Raw genomic sequence first — 21,827 nt, 5'->3', positions numbered from 1 at the left:
GGACCTCTTGAAGCATTTTCCAGCCAATCAGGTGTGCAGTCACTGTTGTAATGCCAGAAACGCAGCAGCAATAATAAAAGGCCAAACCACTGGTTTTAAGTGCAACTATCAGCTAGAATCTGAATCTTTGCAATTACTCCAGGCACCTGCCATCCGGAGGCAAATGCAAAAGGTAATTTAAAGTTAAACATAAAATGGCCTTGGTCGTCTTGGAATCACAAAGCAATTGAAATGAACATTGTTTTTGATCATCCATTGACCTTCTTCCTTGATAGCACTTTGTGGTGATCCCACCACTTCAAATGTCCCGACAAACAAACAAACTGCAGATAATAAAGAGTAAAATAAATAAAGGTAATGAAGAGTCAACCATGAAATACTTATGGGAAGTTGAATCTGAAGCATTACATTTTTAAAAATTCTCAGGGCTTGCATGGAGGACGCTGGTGCAAAGAAAATAAATAATTTCCACGTTTGATTTCTAAACATTTTTGGCAGAATTAATGTGACGTTCACAGATCAACCTTCCTTCATACTGCTTGGCTTAAGTGCATATCAATAGGATTAGCTTTCATTTAAATGCAGACAGCATCTGATATCATTTATACACAAAGGACTCTGCTGTCCAAATATTTTGCAGTGCCCTCTCAAATTTACTTCCCATTTTGTTCCTTTATAAAGATAAGTTAGATTTAAAGGAAGATAATTCAACTGGTTAATAAGGAGTGTGTCTTAACAAACGAGAAGCAGAATCTATCAAATGTTTCTTGGAGTCATTCACTTTCCAATGCTCCTCACCACCATCCACATCCTGCTTTGCCTCCCTCTAGTGTATGAAATGCACTGATCTGAGCTTCAGTGTTTCAGCGACATAGCCACATTCACCACTAAGGCAAGCCCTGCCTACCTGTGACCTCATCATTCTATTCAACTACTGGCAGACAAAGCTTTAACTTCAGAATTTCTGGAGAGCTCTCCCTGTCTGACTACTAGCACTCGTAACAGTGCACGAGGACTGACTGGGCACGGTTCAAGACAGATACTTCACTGCTTTTTTTCTGCTGCTTGCTTTAGGACAGAGGAAATGATTGCTTCCTCCCATTCCTGGTTAACAAGCTGGAATAATTAACTGCTGTGTTCACAGACGCAGGATGCATGAAGTTTCTTCATTTTAACCTGGTAAGTTTTTACGGTTCCTTTCGTAAAGATGAGGACAGCTTCTGATATCAGGCATTTTTTCCTCCTGTTAATAATTGGTGCGAGGGAGGTTTATCTTGGCAAATGTTCTCCTAATTGTCAGAGGAAGTCAATAAGATTTCGGCACCGATAAAGGCTGAACACACAGCACTTTACAAAGCCAGAACTGCCTGGGAGCAAGCAGGCTTGAAATCCATATCATGAACACTACGCGAGATTGTGAGAGAGCAACTCTATATATTTCACTGGACTAAACAAATCAAGTCTAATTTACACCTCAGATGGGAGCAGATTAATACCTTCACCTATTTTCCTCAGCTTTCCCTTCCCTATCTTGGTTCTCACTTTTTTTTAAAACTCTCTAATTTTGTGTGTCAAACAGATTTTTCTGTTAGAAGGATCTGATGAAACCAAACGGGAAAAAAACCCTGTAAGCAAGTACCTTGGTAGTTTCCATTACACTTCAAACCTTAACAGGCAGCTGCTTTTTATACAAACTGAAATTCTGGATACCACATCTCAGAATTTCCACCAAACCTGTAAAACACAGTATTTTTAAAATCACTTCCTCTTTCATACCAAAATCCACACGTGCTATTGTGCTAGTAATTCACGCTGACAGACACCAAAAAAATTATTTTTAAAAATACATAATACAGATAGATAGGCAGAACGATATTCCTGAATTCAATAGCATACTGCAGCAAACAAACCATTCAGGTTAATATTGGTTCGGTTAGAAACAAACAAGCTGACAAAAATAGCTAGCCATGATTGGATTTTGGTCATTATGCTATCAAGATTTAGCCTAAGTATTCTGGCTATATTAGTTCAGTCGCAAAGTTTTTTTCCTTGCATGACTAGTCAGAATGTGGCATTAAAAAGTGATAGCTACTTATGCACATTGAAGCCTAACCATGTCTGGCAATGCAGTTGTCATCAAAGTTCTGCAGTTGCATTGTCTTGTATGAAATGGGTGCATGGGGGGGGGGGGGGGGAGGGAGAGAATCGATCCTCTGAGTTAATTTTAGATGCATATCCCTCTTCCTGCAACAACTGGCAATTACGGCAATGGTTCACTCAGATGATATGGGGAGATATGATTGGAAGTCTTGCGACTGGTCTAAAACAATAGCAATGTTATCTGGAGACAGATTAGGCACCTCACCACCCAAGTAAAAATTAACAAATAAACCCCAAATCACTGCATGTTTAGCATCCAGAGCCTCGGGTTCTACAATGCAACATCGGCTTTATTATGATGACTCCAGGGACCAAAAGACAATTATAAATTAGACACAACAAGCGACAAAACTGACAGCTGCACAAAACAGCAGCTTAAGCAAGCTTCCCTTTATAAAAGAAAGAATGAATAGCTAAAGTCATCAATGGCAGAATAAGCAGCACAGGAAGTGGTGCAAAAACAAATCAACTTCCTAACGATTTGTGGCTTTTTATATCAAATAGAAATCCAGAGGCTGTGGTTTCTCTCAACAGTAGGTTTTGTCATAATTAAAGTAAATGAAGGTGAATGCTGGCAGTAAACATCTGAACCAAGGGTCCTTTAAGGCTGGCATCTTGCAGTACCTACTACCCCCAAGTGGGCAAAAGCTATACAGGAGCAACTGCAGCCACCTTCGACTGAAGGAAAACATCAGCACTGAAAGGAATAAAAAGAGAGTCTTTGACCATATCTCCAAACATGCTGTAAAGTTAAGACTGTTTCAATCAGACAAATCTGGAACAGATTACACATCTTGTAGCATTTCAGGCCAGCAAAATTCCAGTAAAAAAGGATGATGTCCTATTCTGCATCGTGGAGCTTTAATTCGTTTCACTTGATGTGCAAAAGCAACGTTTGTGCTCTAAGAGATCACTAGTTTTAACTAAAAGCCAGCCATTTAGACAAAGACTCTCCTGATCAAACGAAACATTCCTGTTTTAAACAAAATTTAGAATTTAATCTAGCATGCAAGAGTTGGCAAGGACTCCTTTCAAAATTCTATTTAATGTTTGTTCAAGAATGTGGAACCCATCAATGCCATAAATGTTTACAACCAGGATTAAAATTCTGTTTTTACACTCAGTCAGTCCAGCTAATACTTTATTCAACAGCCAGTCTCCTCTTACAAAGCTGCATGATCATTAATACACAATGATAATATATATATGACAGAATGAGAATGACACAAAAAAATGCAATTTTTAAAAAAAAGAGTTAATTAGGAGGGAATAGTGAGCTGAAAGAAAAGCTCTCACACATTCCTACATCCGTCAGTTAACTTCTTTGTATAAACAGGCTTTGGGTTTCAAGACTAGTGTAATCTATTAGTGGGTAACACAGGGGAAAAACATGAGCCGTGAAGAAGGATTAGCAGTTGAAATCTGGGGGTGGGGGAAGGGAAGAGAAAAAGAGTAGCAAAAGAAAAAATTAGCATTCTTTGATAGTTAACAATTTTTTGGAGCAAGGCTAACATACTGACATGTCCGTCAGGAAAATGTTATAGGTTTGCTAAACTTCTTTCCTTGAAATATCCCATTTAGAATCTATAAAGGAGAAACAATAAGGTTCCTTGTACTTGAGGCAACAAACCTGGCCTTTGTTCTTTAATTCTGACGCTTATAGGTACAAGATTCCTTTGGACCCATACAAATAGCTCTGAAGGCCAAAACTGGCACACAGCCAGTGGTGAAAAACTGGGAAAAGGAAAAACTGGTCACAATGGAGAATTTACAAAGTTTGGTGCTGTTTATTCTAAAATGTGTGTGCATGCTTTGCACAGTTTTAAAGAGGCTCCTTTGAGAGCTTAATCAAAATTGCCACAGCACAGTTATTCCATTGATCAAATTAAGATTTAAAAAAATAATTTCCCCCAAAATCAGTTGTGTAGAATCTGCTTGTGAAAGAAAGACTTGTGAAATTCCCTCACTAATTTAATTAGAACTCAGCCAGCTTCCATTGCCGAGGGAAAACGTCCTCAACAGTGAAAAGACGAAGAAATGTGTTTCACAAAACAGCAAGGGTAATCTAAATCTTCCTGTCTTGTGGTTTGCACCTGTAACACTCAGCAATCAAAGCCAATAATGTCTCATCAATTATGTTGAGGAACATACTGAATTGTCAGCTGATCATATTCAGGATGAAAACTAATGTTGCCTGAAATATTCTAACATAATCTGAAGAGCTAGCCCAGTGCACTGACATGTTATGCTTCAGACGGCTGCTTACTGTACAAGAAGCCTATGCTGCCATAGTTACTCCTTTGTTCAACTGCATTCGGCTTAATGCACACCGATGGAATCTGAAACAACAATGTGAATTTTGTTTTCAAAACCCTCAATTTAATGCTGACTTAGGGAAGCATCCATCAGGTCTGTCCGTCATTAACCTCTGCACACAATCAAAACTACAGAGCCGCACTGGACTTTGTGCATCATTTTACAAAAACAAGCACAATCAGTGTCTCCCGATATCAAGGGACCCCAAAAATCTGCACACAAAACCTCCTGAATCCAAGTGTTTGGAAATGTTGATCACTTCTTCAATTTTAAACAATGGAGTGGAAACCTCTACAGAACATAATCAAGAGTCAGCACCGATGACAAGACAAAGCTTCTTGTAAGATGTTGCTGCTAGCTTGGTTTAACCAAATGAAAAATTAAGCAGGTACCATCTAACACTTCTCCTAGGAAAGGAGGGACTACTTCTCTGTACACAGCCTCTCTGCAAAATAGGACTGCAGGAGTTCAGATAAGATAGCAAGGACTGTCCAATAATTTTATAATGATAAGAGAAATCCCAACATGTGACCCAGAAAGAGGAGTTGTTCCAGCCTGCTCAATGAAAGGTTTCCAAATTAAAAGAGGGAACATTTTTGGGACTCACTACCAAAGGGAGTGGTTCAGGAGGTGCACTTAAGGGAAAGCTCATAAATCACTCAAGGTGAAAGGGAACAGAGCATAATGCTGATAGAGTTAGATGAGAAAAGATGAAGAGAGTCTCCAGTGGACCATGAACAGCCGGTATGGTCATGTTGAGGCAAACAGCCTGTTTCTGTGCTGTATATTCTATGCAATGACGCCGCTCCATAGGTGACTGGTACTGGGCATAGCAGCTTATATATTCTATATTGGAAATGATAATCCCATGCCAACATCATCATTTGTTGGTTAAATACAAGCAGGCATATCCCCATCACTGGAGACACAAAATGCTCGAGAGAAACAACCAAAATGTTCTTCCCACTTTCCTTTGGAACTGTTCTAGTTTCTGTACAGACCGTGTCACCAAAACAAAACTGACATGTCGTAACTTTTTCTTCCCTATTTATTATCCTTGACATCACTCAAGGCACACATTAATCTGCGGCCAGCTTAAAAACGTGGTTGTTCACTCTCTGCAGTGCATAAAAAAATCCTGAGCTGTTTGGAAGCGAAAATTAATCACGTCACAGTGCCATGATTGCCAGTCTTCAAAACAAATTGATGTCAAGCATCCTGACAGGGCCAATAGATCAAACTATTATTAGTTAGGGTACACATCTAAGGCATTATACCACTGTACATCGAATGAACTACCTGCATTTCATTAGTGGCCTCCTATGCAATTTAGCTAATAAGCATTTCCAAAACATATACTCAGGAAAGTTAAAAACTTAACAATGAGACCTACTCAAGAGTTGCTAACATACAACACTGTCATTTTTTAAAAATTGCCTGAGACCAAAGTCATGGCACCATATCCCTAATTAGCATCTCTAATTATTTCCCTGATGCAGTCATTACATAATGCAGTGTAATCTTTCTTTGAAGTTGGACGGCTGTGTGGTAACAATAAATGTACATCAAACAGTTTTCACCTGCATCATTGCATGGTTCAATGGTGGCGGCAGACGACTCTTGAAGCCGTCTTTTAAAGTGTGAAGATTGTAAAAACCTGACAGAGAAACTCAACACGGGGACAGCGATTATTAGTTATGCCCCTGTAATAAAGAGACACTTCTGCTTGATGACACAGGGCATTGTTTCTTTATTGGTTTATTTAGAAAAAGCCTATTTTTTTTAGGCTTGCACTTCCATTTGCCATTTAAGAACTTTTTAAAAAAACAGCCTGCACTGGCTGTCAAGAATGGCGCTGAGAGACCAGCCTGCCCAAAGTAGGTTTGTTTAATTTTGTACCACAGGGTCAGCTACCGGCACTCTGGCAGTGAATTGTACGCGCGACAAGCTTCGAGAAAGGTCAGACTGAGCACTGATGCAGGATATCCCCTCTGCTATTTGGTTCAGATCACTTTGATGTGCAAAGGCATTCTTTGCTGCTGTCACCAGAGACGTGAATGGCAAGGCCTGGCCGGGGAGCACGTACAATCAAGAGAAGCAATGCAAAGGGGAATCTTATAAAAACCAGAGCGGTTCCAACTAATCCTCGAGTCAGAAACGGTGTCCACTTTCAAAGAGTTGTCATGCCTTTTATTCTCCTCCAATTTGGAGGGGGGAAAAGAGAGAAAATAAGTCCTTTGGTACACAAAAACATGCTTTCACCAAAACGGACTGATTTTACCTTTGGAACAACACTTCTGCCAATACATTTAAAACCAAGCTGTTTAAATATTAAAAGAAGAACAAAACACCATAAGAGCTTTGGTGTTTGCAGGATTTTGGCTGATATTGGGTATCTCAGTAACAACGTGTGCTTCCTCCAGTCTCCCTCTCTTTTAGACTCAAATGCCTTTTGCATAATTTATCATGTTTCCCTCATCAAACAACTCCATATACCCTGTGAAAATTAATGCAGAAACTCTGTCAAAGTCATCCCGAGACTGCATTAATTGCCACTTAAGAGCCTTTGATCCTGTATCTAGATTGATTTTTCCACACGCTAAATTTGCTATTTTGTCTCTTTCCCCCGAAAATAAAAGTTGCAACAATAAGATGCAAACTTGCCAAGAAGAAAATCTCCCAACACAGTCTGAAATTACCACTGAATAATTTGTGATGTTTGTTATATTCCCTTTATTCTTAATGTATTGCAACACATTGGCTGATTTATTGATGGAATATTTAGGCAGACATATAGAAGTATAGTCATCAAAGCAATACAAAAAGCGGACTCAATAAATTGTCTAGCTTGAAGTTTCACAGATTGGCCCTCTGGTTATGCTCCCATACTGGGATAATTAAATGAAGTCCTCTGTAATTTCAATTTTCACATTAATTTCCTTTGGCTTGATCAACTTTCCAAAATCAACTGTGAGTCACCCAAACAAACTGATCAGAAATGCTAAATTCCCTCCAAAAATTAAATACCTTTTTGAACATAGCTACTCTTTGTAATTATAATTCAAATTTTAATTCAATGATGACCTTCCTACAGGTAGATTGAAAGATTATTATGCCACTGCGCGGTACATAAAGTCCCCAGCACTTCCAAAGGTAAACTCCGAGACAAATCCAATATGAAGCTGCACTGAACAAATGAATCTGAAACTTTTTCGTTAAACTGAGAGCTGGTCAAAGGCTAATACTTGGCAAAAGTGGATTTTAAGGCTGATGCCAATGAGAGGACTTTGTACAGAGAGCAATCGCTATATGCGCTGATCCTCTGGGTTGGACTGTGTTGGGGAAAATCATTTAAAGCTTCCGGTATATGATGTTTAGAGGAGTGCAAGCAGTCTGGCTCCCAGTTGGATTTACCCTTGGCCACCCGAGATGCATAAAATGCCAGATTCCCAGAGGCTAGTAAGCAGGAAACCTGCATTCAGCCTAAGTGATTCTGCCAACTTTATGTTGCCATCCACCATATAAAACTTGTTAATCAGGATCAAGTGGGTGGATCAGCAGATTAAATCGCACCCAAGGAGCGACAACATGGCAAAGGAGCAGCTGAAGAAACAGGCTTGGATTTTACATATCTCTAATTTGGGATGTTCGACTTTGTTGGTCAATCAATAGATGGGGAGGGATTTCTGCAGCATAACATTGACATTTAATTCAAATAGTAAATTTTGCAATGAACAGAATGATCCTGACAATTTAAAGTGCTGACTGCTTTTGGCTTGGACAATGTCAAGACATCAACAGGGACTCCCAAGTTTCAATGAGAACCTCTCTCACGGCTGTTTTGCTTTCAGAGTCATCAGCAATTTCTCTCATTAGAGCTCTGGTGTCTGTTAACAAATAAATGGTTCTTGTGCCTAGCTGTAAGGAATCTTGTGGAACTGAGGCAATGTCATCACTTTCAACTAAAGTGGCTGGTGTGACCTGAAGAAGTCATTCCGCTTAAAGGGGAAAATGGATAGCAGATAATGGATACATGCTAAGTTCCATGTCCCAATTGATCCTTGCGGTAGCTGTGGGGGGAGCACAGGAGTGTGAGACTGATTCAATAGCTCTTCCCAAGAGCTAGCACAGGCAGGATGGGAAGAATGCCCCCATTTTGTGCCATTTTGATTTCATTATTTTTATTCATACATGACAAAAATTTCTAATCCACGATAAGTTAATTGAAAATGTAACTAGATCTGGAAAAGACAGGCCTCCCAATATCTAAGGAAATCAGAGAAGTTAATATTGGGATCGCTATCCAAAACATCCAACTATAATTTTTCTGTTCCAGTGAGGAGCTCGCTGGAGTACTATTTTAGATTTTCAGCTTTTGTGATATTTTTCTTTCATCTGAAATGGACCAGCACATTGGTTGTAGAAAATCAAAATTGCAGCAAAATCTAGGGCACAACTACAATATATATTTACCATTTCATGCACCATGTGTTTTCCTACTAACAAAAATGCGGAATGAAAGAGAGGAAGCGTAACAGAGAGAGAAAACATATGTGGACATCGAGACTTTACTTGACACCTCACAATGTCACAAGGCAAGAAACTGCATGCCGAGACAAATAAGGAGGTAATTAAAAAAAAAATAGAGATTCAATCAAGAAGCATACATTCCAGTCACAGTGACTCTCTTGTTTCTGAGTCAGTAAGCTGTGGGTTCAAGTACCACTCCAGACACTTGAGCACAAACATCCAGGCTGACTCACAAGTGAAGTACTGAACGAGTGCTGCACTGTCAGAGGTGCTGTCGTTTGGATGAGAAGTTTAATTGAGGCCTCATCTACTCTCTCCAGTCGATGTAAAAGATCTGATTGCACTACGGGGCTTATTCCCAGTACCTTGGACCAATCTCTATCTCAGTCAACACCATTGGCGAAAAAAAATAACCCAGACACTATCCCATTTCTGTTTGTGGGAGCTTGTTGTGCACAAATTGACTATGGCATGTCCTATATTCCAACAATGACTACACTTCAAACATATTTAACTGGCCAGAAAATGCTTTGAAACTTCCTGAGGTCATGAAAGATGCTACAGAAATGCAAGTGCTTTTACAGTTGTTTACAGGTCCATTGTTAAATAGATGGCCAATATCCTAAGCCCAAGCTTACACACAATGTATGGCTACACGAGCAAGGTATCAGATGGCTCCTACTGATGGTCCAGTACAATCTGTCAATGCCGAACCAAGTCACATACACCTTCCATATTCGTTGCTGAGCTAATCAAGTGGACTAAAAAGTGAATTTAATTAAACAGCTTTCAATCTCGTAAAAAATTGGATAGAATGAACACTGCTGAGTTAACGCATTCTATGTTAAAAGCATCCACTGTAATGTGCAAAAGAATATTGAAGTGTTTTCATATGTTACAATGCAGTCACCACTACATCCCCAGCGCATTTAGAAATCATGTGGTTTGATACAGCATTTGAACTCCTAGAGTTTAGTCTTGGCATGTAATGATTGTAACTGGAGTTTTGCTACACCAGGGATGATGGTAGTGCGGGTTCCAGAACCTGATCATGAGTCAACAGTTTCTGCTGACGGGGGGGGGGGGGGGGGGGGGAGTTGACAACAAGATTGGTCTTGGTATCTGGGGGGGGGGTTGACAACAAGATTGTTCTTGGTATCCGATGGCTGGATATACCATTAACAGGCGTGGTGAAAAATGGTCACCACACTGAGAGATCTGAGGAACTGCATCTTGTAAGGATCATTCCCTTCAGGGGAAAGGAAGTAACAAGTTCAACACTATCACCTCTCGTCCTCTTTTCCCCATCCCTCATTAAAACACTCTGGTGTAACTTTAATGATATTATTAAATATATAGTAAAATATAACATGGCCTTGGTAACAGCTCACATTTAGAAGCTCCAAAATCAGCAAAATGCCTTGGGGCATCGTGAACCTTCAATGTAAGAAATGCCATTTTTTTTCAACCAACCAAACAAGCCAACCTTCATTCGCCAGGCAGCTTTCTTAGGTATTTTCATTACCCTTCTCCTATCCTGGCTCCAAGCTCCAGTATTTGGCAGCTTGACACAATATTTAGTGGCCCACATTTTTCAGGTCAGTGTTGTGTTTTTGCAGCACACCATTTCTGACGGTGACGGTGCAGCTGGGACATTTAAGCTTAAGGTTAATATCATCCAACATCTATGCAACTTGCCTGGGTTGAAAGAGGTTGGAGATGTACAATGAAATAAGGCAATGTCACTTTACACAGATCCAGCAGATTGTATAGTGCAAGGAAAAGTTGATATTTCAAGATATGCAACACAAAAAGTCAGCCTGTATTTCAAACATTTGCTAATTTAAGGATTGCAACGCATGTAAAAAAGGGTGATGTTTAAAATGGCTTACAGTTCTGCGATATTACCTTTCCACTATGAAAGGCTCCACATATTTTTTTAAAAGCATCATTAAACAAAGCACTGACATTTATTTATTATTTGGAGTCAGAAACAACAATATATATAAAAACCTGCTGTGCGTCTCTATTGCTATTTATAATCCAGCAAGGAAGGCGTCAGCATTTGCACAATCATTTTCCCTCCAAACTGCTGATTTAGACTGACTGCAATTAGCATTTTCTTAAACCATCACAGAATGCCTGATGCTCGAAGGCCTCAAACCTGCCGAGTAATTGCCAAAGGTGATTTCTTGATATGAGCGGTGCCCTCACATCCATGGCATATTGATAGGATAGATATATTCATTATGCAGTAATCAGGCTGTTTCATCCGGCCACTGACACTAGCAGAATTGAATGCCAAGAGTAATTGATGCCTGAGGTACAGCTTTCAGCTTTAATTACGTCAGCTGAAATTCTATCGAAATTGTGCTTTCAGACTGCCTTTCCTAACTGTGTTCACAGGTCAAACTTCGGCAGAAGGAATATTCAGAGAAAATTCCGCACCCACTAAGGAAAAGATCTCTTACGGCATTTTGTTTCACATTTCCGGTGAAATATCTGCAGGTGGGAGAGGTTAAGAATTGACATTCTTCTTCAATAAGCGGGAATACAGTTTTGGCTTAAAGGAACCAGAAGTTTTCAAAACAAAGAGCAAAAGGGGTGAAAACAAATATATATCGTGGGATACCAGCTATCCAAAGAAGGTGTGTATGGTGCACAATTCAGAACCCACGATAAGCTTCCAACATCCTCTGCAACTGAAACATTCCAGATCAGCATTGCTCACGTTTCAGTTATGTGAATGTTTCTCTCGGTGTAGAGTTTTGACGTTACTGCTCTCCACCACGCCGCAGCGAAGAGCTTTCCAGATAAACAAAGGAGCCAATTCAAGCCACAGCTGTGGGAAAACAACAAAAGAGGTCTTATAATGCCTCCGTTTTTATAAAATATAAAACAAAGATTCAAAGGAAGTAAAACGCAACTTCCCCAGGAGCATCCAGCAAGTTGAAGGATTTCCTCCAGTTCTTTTTCTTCTAAATATGCTGATCTGGCAATCATAAACTTTTGTGGGCATGTCCACTGAACGATTGGGGGCAAGTCAGGTGGTGTGGAATGTAAACCAGGATCAGTTGTGTAAACACCAAGACGGCAGGAAATAACAACCGTGCTGGAGGGATTAAACTGGAGCATTATGCCGAGAAAGGAAGTACTATCTGGACATGTTGAATATCTGTTTCAAGATTTTCCTCCTTTTGCAAGAGTACGATTTTCTGGAATGCACTAGATACGGTAAGATTCCTTTTTGTTCCCCCCAATCCTTTTTGTTCCCCCAATGTCATTGCAGTTTGGGATAAGTTTAACCTGCCACATAGCACTGAATAGCTGAAATTGTGGCTTTTGTATTTTGAAGAGGAGATGCTGATTTTACTTGAATTACCCAAACACCGCCAGCAATTGCCTTCTAAAAGTCGATGTGGATCATTATGAGGCAAATTAAAGAATACCTATTTTCTCCTTCTGGCACGCATCATTAAAGTGGCAAAACATGGAAAAATGAGCAACTGGTGAGACACATTGAAGAGAATGCTGCAGACTTTATATTTACTCAGATTATGTTCAAAGGTATAAGTGACAGCTACCCTCAAATGTTGCTTTCTTAAAAACAATACTTGAAAAGTACCACTTTGCAAGAAGCATTAGTTTGGTTCAAATCAAATTGTCCTCCCTGATTTTAAGTGCACACTGAAGTGAGACAAAAGTGCAAGATGTGTTATTAGCAAGAGTGCAGCCAGACCAAAGAGTGGAAGTAAAGCGAGCTTGAAATGAAAATAACTCTGGTCCTTTTTGTCTTAGGAAATCAGTACGAACAACAAAAAAATCTGCAGCCTGTAGTCTGATCTGAAGATAAGCATTTTGCTGGAAAAACACTGTTCCAGGGAAAGTGACAAGGTAGGGTCTGAGACTAAAACAAAAAATGTTAAAATAGAAATTCACCGTTTGTAAGATTTTAAGGATGCTGAGCTCAAGTATTTGTTTGTAAGACTGCTAATGTTATTTTCTGACAGCTCAGATTATATATTAAAGATATTTTCTCTTACATCTAGGTTCTAAGGAACTGCATGCCCTGCCGATTAAAAATGTCCTCAAAAGCGATTGTGTGGGCTGCCGTGGGATCATTTCTCGGACTGCTGGCACAAACAGTCGGTGTGGAAACATGTCCCTCAGTCTGCCGGTGCGATCGAGGTTTTGTGTACTGCAATGACCGAGGCCTGACATCCATACCGACTGGAATTCCACAAGATTCCACAACCCTCTTCCTTCAAAACAATCAAATCAACAACATTGGGATTCCGAGGGAGCTCCTGAACTTACTGAAGGTGGAAACAATTTACTTGTACAGAAACTCTCTGGATGAATTTCCCACCAATGTCCCAAAATACATTAAAGAACTCCATCTGCAGGAAAACAATATACGGGCAATTTCCCTGGATTCACTTTCCAAAATTCCCTATCTGGAAAGGCTACATTTGGATGATAATTCAGTCTCTGCTGTTAGTATTGAGGAAGGTGCTTTTCAAGAGAATAAGTATCTCAAATTAATTTTTTTGTCGAGGAATCATCTAAGCAGTATACCCATTGGACTTCCCAACACGATTGAAGAGCTAAGACTAGATGACAACCGAATTGCCACCATTTCAGAGAATGCCCTCAGACATCTTGTGGGCCTGAAACGTTTGGTGTTAGACGGCAACTTGCTAACCAATCAAGGGCTTCGAGATAAGGTTTTCATGAACCTTGAGAATCTTATAGAGTTATCACTTGTGCGCAACATACTTACTTCGCCTCCCACTCTACCCATTACAAACTTGCAGAAGCTGCACCTCCAGGAAAATCATATCAATTGGATCCCCTCCAATGCCTTTTCCTATCTTAGACAATTACAGCGGCTGGACTTGTCGAATAATAATTTAACCAACTTGCCTCAGGGAATATTTGATAATCTGAATAACCTATCCCAACTGCTACTCCGCAACAACCCCTGGTATTGCAGCTGTAAAATGAAGTGGGTTCGGGACTGGCTGCGTTCGCTTCCAATTGGGGTCAATGCGCGTGGACTAATGTGCCAATCGCCTGAAAAGGTTAGAGGCATGGCCATTAAGGACCTGGCAATCGCAATGTTTGGCTGCAAAAATATCTCTTCAGAGAATACTTTCCCCACCACGACGCCCACCATTGGGACATCAGTTAGGATCTCTGTCACCCATGGATACTGGCCTTCATTCGAGTCGAAACGGCCAAACTGGAAAAAACCAGACCGTAGCAAAAACTATCAGCCCACAGCAGGTCCGGGGAGTGGAGCTGTTCGAATCAATGTGAAATCTGTGAGCGTAAATACGATTCACATTACCTGGAAGATTTCCCTGCCTCTCACGGCACTAAGACTGAGTTGGCTCAAGTTGGGACACAACCCAGCTTTGGGATCCATTACGGAAACCATAGTGCACAGTGGGAGAAGTGAATACTTGCTCACAGCCCTTGAGCCAGAGTCATCCTATCGAATATGTATGGTTCCCATGGAAACCAGCAATGTTTATCTGTTAGATGAGACCCCAGTATGCACAGAAACACAGACCGCATCTCTGACGATGCACAATCCTACAACCACCCTCAACAGAGAGCAGGAGAAGGAACTTTACAGAAATACAAGCATGCCACTGGCAGGTATCATAGGGGGTGCAGTGGCTGTAATAGCAATTGCTTTACTTGCACTGGTTTGCTGTTACATGCATAGAACTGGAACACCTTTCTCCAAGACCTGTGCATATAGCAGAGGGCGGCGAAGGAAGGATGATGATTATGCAGAGGCTGGCACGAAGAAGGACAACTCGATATTAGAAATTCGGGAGACTGCTTTTCAGATGATTCCTATGAACAGCGATCAAGCAGCAAAGGAAGAATTTGTAATACACACTATCTTTCCACCTAACGGGATGAGTTTGTACAAAAACAACCACAGCGAAAGCAGCAGTAGCAATAGAAGTTACAGAGACAGTGGAATACCAGATTCAGATCATTCACACTCATGATAATTACAGGGACTACTAACTTAAAGTGACTGTGGAAGTGGTTGTACTACTTGGAAACACTGGATTTGGAAATACTGGAGGAAGCAGGACTGTACATTTGCCATATAATTTATATTTAATGAACTTTATATCAAAAGTTGCAGAACCCAGGCGAATATTGCCGACAGCGCAGTATGGATGCCTGATCACTGATTACAATTCTATATTTTAGTAACTTCTAGTAATTTGTATTTTTTTCTTTGATAATCTCAAAAAGATTTAAGAGAATTTAAATTTCCACGTTCTATTGATGGAAGATTGCTTGTCAACTGTGAAAGTGGGGTTTCTTACGTGCGTTGAACATTCAAGAGACTTTTTTTACGCCTATTTGAGAACCTTGTAGTTTAAGCACAGGTCTTTTTCCTAGCTACTGAGGGTAGGTGTCCTACAGTTGAATAGTAAATTTGGTGAAGATAATTTTAATTCAGGATTGAAGAGGAAACTATGTATGTTGTTCATGCCTGAGTATGTTGCACAGACGTAACTGTAATACCTGAAATATGACAGTGGTTGTAATACATCATTCCAGCTTACAGTCTGCATTACCTGCAATTAAGTTTAGACTTTGAGCCACAGATCTCTTTGTTGCCACAAGAAAATAAGGTACTTTTTAAAAAGTTAAACCAAAGTGCAGTCTTAGCCCTTTGGCCAGTCTTGTATGTGCCTTGACCGAATGTTAATTGTATTCAGCGTTTAAAAATTCGGTATATTATTTCTCGCCATACTTGTCAATGAGAAAAACGTGGTCTTTCTGCAGAATAAAACGGAACAAAATCAAGTGCGTGTTAACTGGTCCACAATGACACAAAACCAGCCTACATTTGACGTTTCCTAACTGAATAAATGTATTCCTGGAGGTTTCATCACATGACTTGCCTCCGAGTTCCCAGCCATTAGTCGGTAAACACGTGGTCCTTGTGACGTACGGCCTTCCGCCGCCAATTTGAAAGCAAAAAGACTCATTACCCAATTGGACAATGTTTGACTGTCAGCCAAATGACCTTATGTTCCCCATTTTCAATTATTTTTCTGCCTGATGAGGCAAAATGCTCAAGGAGAAAAACAATCCTTTTTAATGCCCCAATGATTTTCTTCCCGGGCTGCACACGGCAGTGTCTTGGAGATTAATCTTCAATTCCTGGGGCAAGAATTTTACCCTCTGCCAAGATGGATTCTGGGGCCGAGAAAATGGGAAGCTAAAATTAAATGGGTGGGATTTCCCCGCCGGGAATCTGCCCACCCAAACCTAGATGCATTTTCACGGTTGGTGGGGCAGGGCCTCGGGCAGGTCCTCCTGCCCCTTCACCGATTGAGGCCCTTAAGTGGACATTTAATGGCCACTTCCTGCCCAGCCTCAATTTCTAGATGGGTGGGAGTGCGGGTATGGTGGGATAGTGACAAACTGTTTCCCTAACTATGACACCTCACTCTGAAGGCACATCAGAATTGGCGATGTTGGAGCTCCTGGATGCCTCCCAACTTGGCCTAACCCCAACACTGCAATCGCCTTACACCTGACAACTCCCCCCCCTCCCCCTCCCCTCCCCTCCCCCTCCCCCTCCCCCACTCTGAGGACTCCTGGAGCTTACCTTGCAACAATCCTAGGACATAGTTCCATGCAGAGCGTGGCACAACCACTTCCAGTCACTGCAGCGCTGTGCCTGGCTGGGTTGAATAGATGTCGGCCAATCTGATTTACCGACAGCTCTCAAGGCCGGACGTCTTTCTAAGGGCGGGCGGAGATCCCGCCCACTGCCAATCAATGCTCAAGTGAGCATGAAATGGCTCTGGAGTTCACAAGTGGGTGGTTGCGTTGACTCTCGGGTTGCCCAGCACCAATCTTTCGCCATCCTTAAAATCCTACTCTTGGATACACAAAGCCTATCCTAGAGGATTGGCAACCCTACCTGCATTTCATATCCATAAGAAGTATTTTAAATACAAGCTTTTATTGCCACCATTTCAGAGAACTCCTTCAGACAATTCAAGGCCCTGAACTGTTTGGTGGTAAACAGGAACTTGCTAACCAATCAAAGGTTTCAAGACAAGGGCCTGGATTCTCCGGTAACCGGCAGGGCGGGACGTACGGCGCCAAAGAGTGGCGTGAACCACTCTGGCATCGGGCTGCCCGGAAGGTGCGGAATTCTCTGCACCTTCAGGGGCTAGGCCGGCGTTGGAGTGAATGGCGCCGCGCCAAATGGTGCCGAAGGGTCTCCGCCGGCCGGCGCGAATTGGCACATGTGCAGGAGTGCCAGCGTGTTCCCAGAACCGGTGGCGTGATTACTGCGTATGCGCAGGGGGCTTCTTCCCCGTGCCAGCCATGACGGAGCTTAACACATGCCGGCGCGAAGGGAAAGAGTGCCCCCACGGCACAGTCCTGCCTGCAGATCGGTGGGCCCCAATCACGGGCTGGGCCAGGCCTCCCACCCCCCCAAGACTCCACAGGCCGCCCTCAGAGCCAGGTCCCACCGGTACAGACCTCGTGTAATTCACGCGAGTGGGACTGGCCAAAAACGGGCAACCGCTCGGCCCATCGAGGACCGGAGAATCGCCGGGGGGGGGGGGGGGGGGGGGGGGGGGCACTGCCAACAGCCCCCGACCGGCGCGATCCCCGCCCCCACCCAAAAACCACGCCAGAGAATTCGGCTGCCGGCGTCGAGAGGCGGGCCGGGATTCACGTCGCTCCCCTGTGAATCTCCGACCCGGCAGGGAGTTGGAGAATCCCGCCCATGGTTTTCATGAGCCTTGAGAATCTTATTTGAGCGCAACTTACTTACTTCGCCTCCTGCTCTACTCTGGAAAATCATACCAACCGGATCCCTTCCAATGCATTTTCCAATCTCAGACAATTACAGCAGCAAGACTTGTCATATAATAATTTAATCAATTTGCCTCAGGGAATCTTTAATAATCTGAACGGCCTATCCCAACGGCTACTCTGCAACAACCACTTATATTGCAGCTGTAAAATGATACACTTGTCAGCTTTGGCGTAAAGGGGCAGCACGGTGGCGCAGTGGGTTAGCCCTGCTGCCTCACGGCGCCGAGAAGAGAAGAAATTACCTCTCTCAAAGGGTCGTGAATCTGTGGAATTCACTACCCCAGAGTGCAGTGGATACTGGGACGTTAGATAAATTTAAGGAGCGGATAGGCAGATTTTTAATTAGCAATGGGCTGAAGGATTATGAGGAACCAAAGTGGAATTGAGGCCGAGAGGTGATCAACCATGATTGTATCGAATGTCAGAGCAGGCTCAAGGGGCTGGATTACTTACTTCTGCTCCTCGTTTTTATGTTCTTGTGTTCGAAGTTGATATCAGGCCAGCTGCTTGGTCAAAGAGGTAGGTTTTAGGGAGTGTCTTAAGTGAGGCGAGAGAGTCAGAGAGGTAGAAATACAGAAAAAAAGAATATAGGAGGATTAGGTAATTGGGCTCCTTGATCCTGCTCCACAATTCAATACGATCACGGCTGGTCCTCTATCTCAATGTCATACTCCAGCACTCTCCCCATACCCCTTACACCTACAGAGTCTAGCAATCAGTCTACTTCCTTTTTAAATACATTCAATGACTTGGCCTCCATAGCCTTCTTGGGAGAAAATTTCAAAGGTTCACCACTCGCTGGGTGAAGAAGCTTCTCCTCATCGCAGTCCTAAATGGCCTACCCATATCCTGAGACTATGTCCTCTTGTTCTAGACCCACTAGCCAGAGGGAACATCATCCCTGCATCCAGTCTGTTCAGTCTAGTCAAAATTACATATGCTTCAATGAGATGCCCTCTTATTCTTCGAACCTTCAGTGAATGCAGGCCTAGTTGATCCAATCTCTCCTCATACAACAGTCTTGCCATCTAGGAATCAGTCTGGGGAACCTTTGCTGCTTTCCCTTTATAGTAAGTATTTCTTTTCTTCGGTAAGGAGACCCAAAAGAACACACAACATTCTAGGTGTGCTCTCACCCAGGCCTTGTGCAATATAAAACATACTTGCTTTTGTACCTAAATTCTCATGAAATGAAGGAAAAAATACCATTTGCCTTCCAAACTGCTTGCTGCATCTGTACGCTTGCTTTCAATGACTGGCACACAATGACAGCCAGATCCCTTTGTACATCACCATTTCCCAATCTATCATCATTTAAATAACACTGTGCCATCTGTTTTTCTCACAAAAGTGGGTAACTTCACATTTATCCACATTATACTGCATCTGTCATGTATTTGCCCACTCACTCAAGTTACCAAAATTGTCTTAAAGCCTCCATACATCGTCCTCATCACTCACATTCCCACCTAGTTCTGTGGTGACCGCAGACTTGGAAATATTACATTTGGTTCCCTAATCCAAATCATTGATATATATTGTGAATAGCTGGGCCCCAAGCACTGATCATTGTGGTTCCCCACAAGTCACCACCGAGGGAGGGAATTCCAGAGAACGGGACCCAGTTAAAGGTACAGCCACCAAAGGTAGAGTGATTAAAATCAGAAATGCTCAAGGGGCCAGAACTAAGTGAGAGCAGATATCTCAAAGGTTTGCGGAGCTTGAGAAGGTTACAGAAATAAGGGCGGGGACTAAGGCCATATGAGCATTTTAAAATCAAGGCGCTGCTTGGCCCGTGTGGGCCAATGACACAGAGTTGATAAGGAAATGGGACAGAAGTAACTTAAGTTGTTGAATTACCTACTTAAAGGATATTGGGATATTGTAAATTAAATGTAAAAAAAAACAAAGGTTTCTTGATTCATGTCAACCAATGCACATTCTTTCTGGGGAAAGGTGACATTTTTGTATCCTTAATAAACACTAAAAATAAGAAAAAATTCTGCTCCCGGTCTTGGTGAAAATTAGAGACGTAAAGGATAACTTTGTTGCACATCAAACAATAATCATATTTGCATACAATTATCTGGAGAGCAACTAATTTGCTTGATTTTTTTTTACATTTTCAAAGGAAAATTTGAGTGGAATTGGAGCTGATCTGAGTGGTGGCCATGTTCTTATGATTTTCTGCACCTTTATTAAATCCATCCTTAACAACTTTGGCTCAAAGAACAATACCAGGTTCCTCGGTCTCTCCACATTAATGAGTAGCCTCACCCCAATATCATGTGGTGAATCCTCCCTGCATCCTCTCTAAGGCCTTGACGTCCATCCCACGGTGTGGTGCTCAGAGCAGAACCTAGTGCTGCAGCTGGGGTCTAACCAGTGATTAATCAAAGGTTTAGGGCAGCACGGTAGCATGGTGGTTAGCATTAATGCTTCACAGCTCCAGGGTCCCGGGTTCGATTCCCGGCTGGGTCACTGTCTGTGTGGAGTCTGCACGTCCTCCCCATGTGTGCGTGGGTTTCCTCCGGGTGCTCCGGTTTCCTCCCACAGTCCAAAGATGTGCGGGTTATGTTCTTGGTTCAGATTCCAGAGGCGGGATTCTCCAAACCCCGCTGGGTCGGAGAATCCCCGGGGGGTCGGCGCGAATCCCACCCCACCGCCCCGACACCGGCTGCCGTATTCTATTCCGCCGTTTTTCGGGTGGGGGCTGTGTTCATGCCACGCCGATCGGGAGCCGTTGGCAGCGGGCCCCCCCGGCAATTCTTCGGGCCCCGATGTGGAGAGCAGCAGTCCGTTTTTGGCCAGTCCCACCGGCGTGGGTTACGCATGGTCCCACACGGCGGGACCTGGCAGGTAAGTTGGCTAGGGTGGTCCTCAGGGGAGGATCGCCAGGCCCGTGATCGGGGCCCACCGATCTGCGGGTGGGCCTGTGCCTTGGGGGCACTCTTTCCTTCTGCTCCAGCCCCTTTAGGGCTCCGCCATGGCCGGCGCGGAGAAGAGAACCCCGCCGCGCTTGGGGCAAAACACAGTGGCAGTTCCGCAAATGCGCGAGATCACGGCAGCCCTTTGGCGCATGCCCGAACTTGCGCAGTCCCTTCGGCGCCAGCTGGTGAGGCGCCAACCTCTCCGACATCCACCTAGCCCCCGCGAAAGTGGAGGTAAGTGGAGAATTCCTCACTTTCGGGGGCCGTTGACGCCGGAGTGGTTCGCGCCGGTTTTCACACCGGCGTCGGGTCATTTCAGCGTAAAGCAGAGAACCCGCTGCAGTCTCCTGTTCTGATGAAAGGTCACTGACCAGAAAAGCAGACTCTTGTTTCTCCCCGTGGGTACTGCTTGACCTGCAGAGTATTTTAAGCATTTTCTGGCTTTTATTTCAGATTTCCAGCATCTGGAATATTTTATTTTTGTTTTCTACTGTTGTTGATATTCAGATCTTGCAATACATGTATTTGGTTCATATAAGCATGGAAACAAAGAAAATAGGAGCAGGAGGAGGCAATTTGGCCCTTTGAGCCTGCTCCACAATTCATTATGATCATGGCTGATCATCCAACTCAATAGCCTAATCCTGCCTTCCCCACATGTCCTTTAATTCAATTTGCCGCAAGTGCTATATTTAACTGCTTCTTGAAAACATACAATGTTTGGCCTCAATTACTTCCTGTGGTGATAAATTCCATGGGCTCACCACTCTCTGGGTGAAGAAATTTTTCCTCATCTGTCCTAAATGGTCTACCCCGTATCCTCAGACGGTGGCCCCTGGCTATGGACACTCCATGCCATCGTGAACATCCTTCTTGCATCTACCCTGTCTAGTCCTGTTAGAATTTTATAGGTTTCTATGAGATGCATCCTCTTATTCTTCTGAACTCCAGCGAACACAATCCTAACCGACTCAATCTCTCCTCATACATCCGTCCTGC

General features: G+C 42.8%; 2 protein-coding genes across 2 annotated transcripts in view; one reads left to right on the top strand and one right to left on the bottom strand.

Annotated features, from left to right (window-relative positions):
* Positions 1-21,827, bottom strand: part of macrod2 (mono-ADP ribosylhydrolase 2) — a 1,280,596-nt gene that overhangs the window by 1,039,317 nt on the left and 219,452 nt on the right. The gene's annotated exons all lie outside the window — the stretch shown is intronic.
* Positions 941-15,855, top strand: flrt3 (fibronectin leucine rich transmembrane 3). Its single transcript, XM_038806980.1, has 4 exons — positions 941-1,179; positions 11,413-12,240; positions 12,805-12,900; positions 13,056-15,855. Exon 4 carries the CDS (start codon positions 13,071-13,073, stop codon positions 15,036-15,038), a length of 1,968 nt encoding a protein of 655 aa, XP_038662908.1. The 5' UTR covers positions 941-1,179; positions 11,413-12,240; positions 12,805-12,900; positions 13,056-13,070; the 3' UTR covers positions 15,039-15,855.

This window comes from Scyliorhinus canicula, chromosome 1 (assembly GCF_902713615.1).
Source record: "Scyliorhinus canicula chromosome 1, sScyCan1.1, whole genome shotgun sequence".
Classification (NCBI taxonomy): domain Eukaryota; kingdom Metazoa; phylum Chordata; class Chondrichthyes; order Carcharhiniformes; family Scyliorhinidae; genus Scyliorhinus; species Scyliorhinus canicula.
Note: the sequence above shows the minus strand (reverse complement) of the source record. Positions and strands in the feature narration are given on the sequence as shown.

Excerpts from the sequence above, each read along its gene's own strand:
- flrt3 (XM_038806980.1), top strand. The coding sequence starts at position 13,071 with ATGCCCTGCCGATTAAAAATGTCCTCAAAAGCGATTGTGTGGGCTGCC.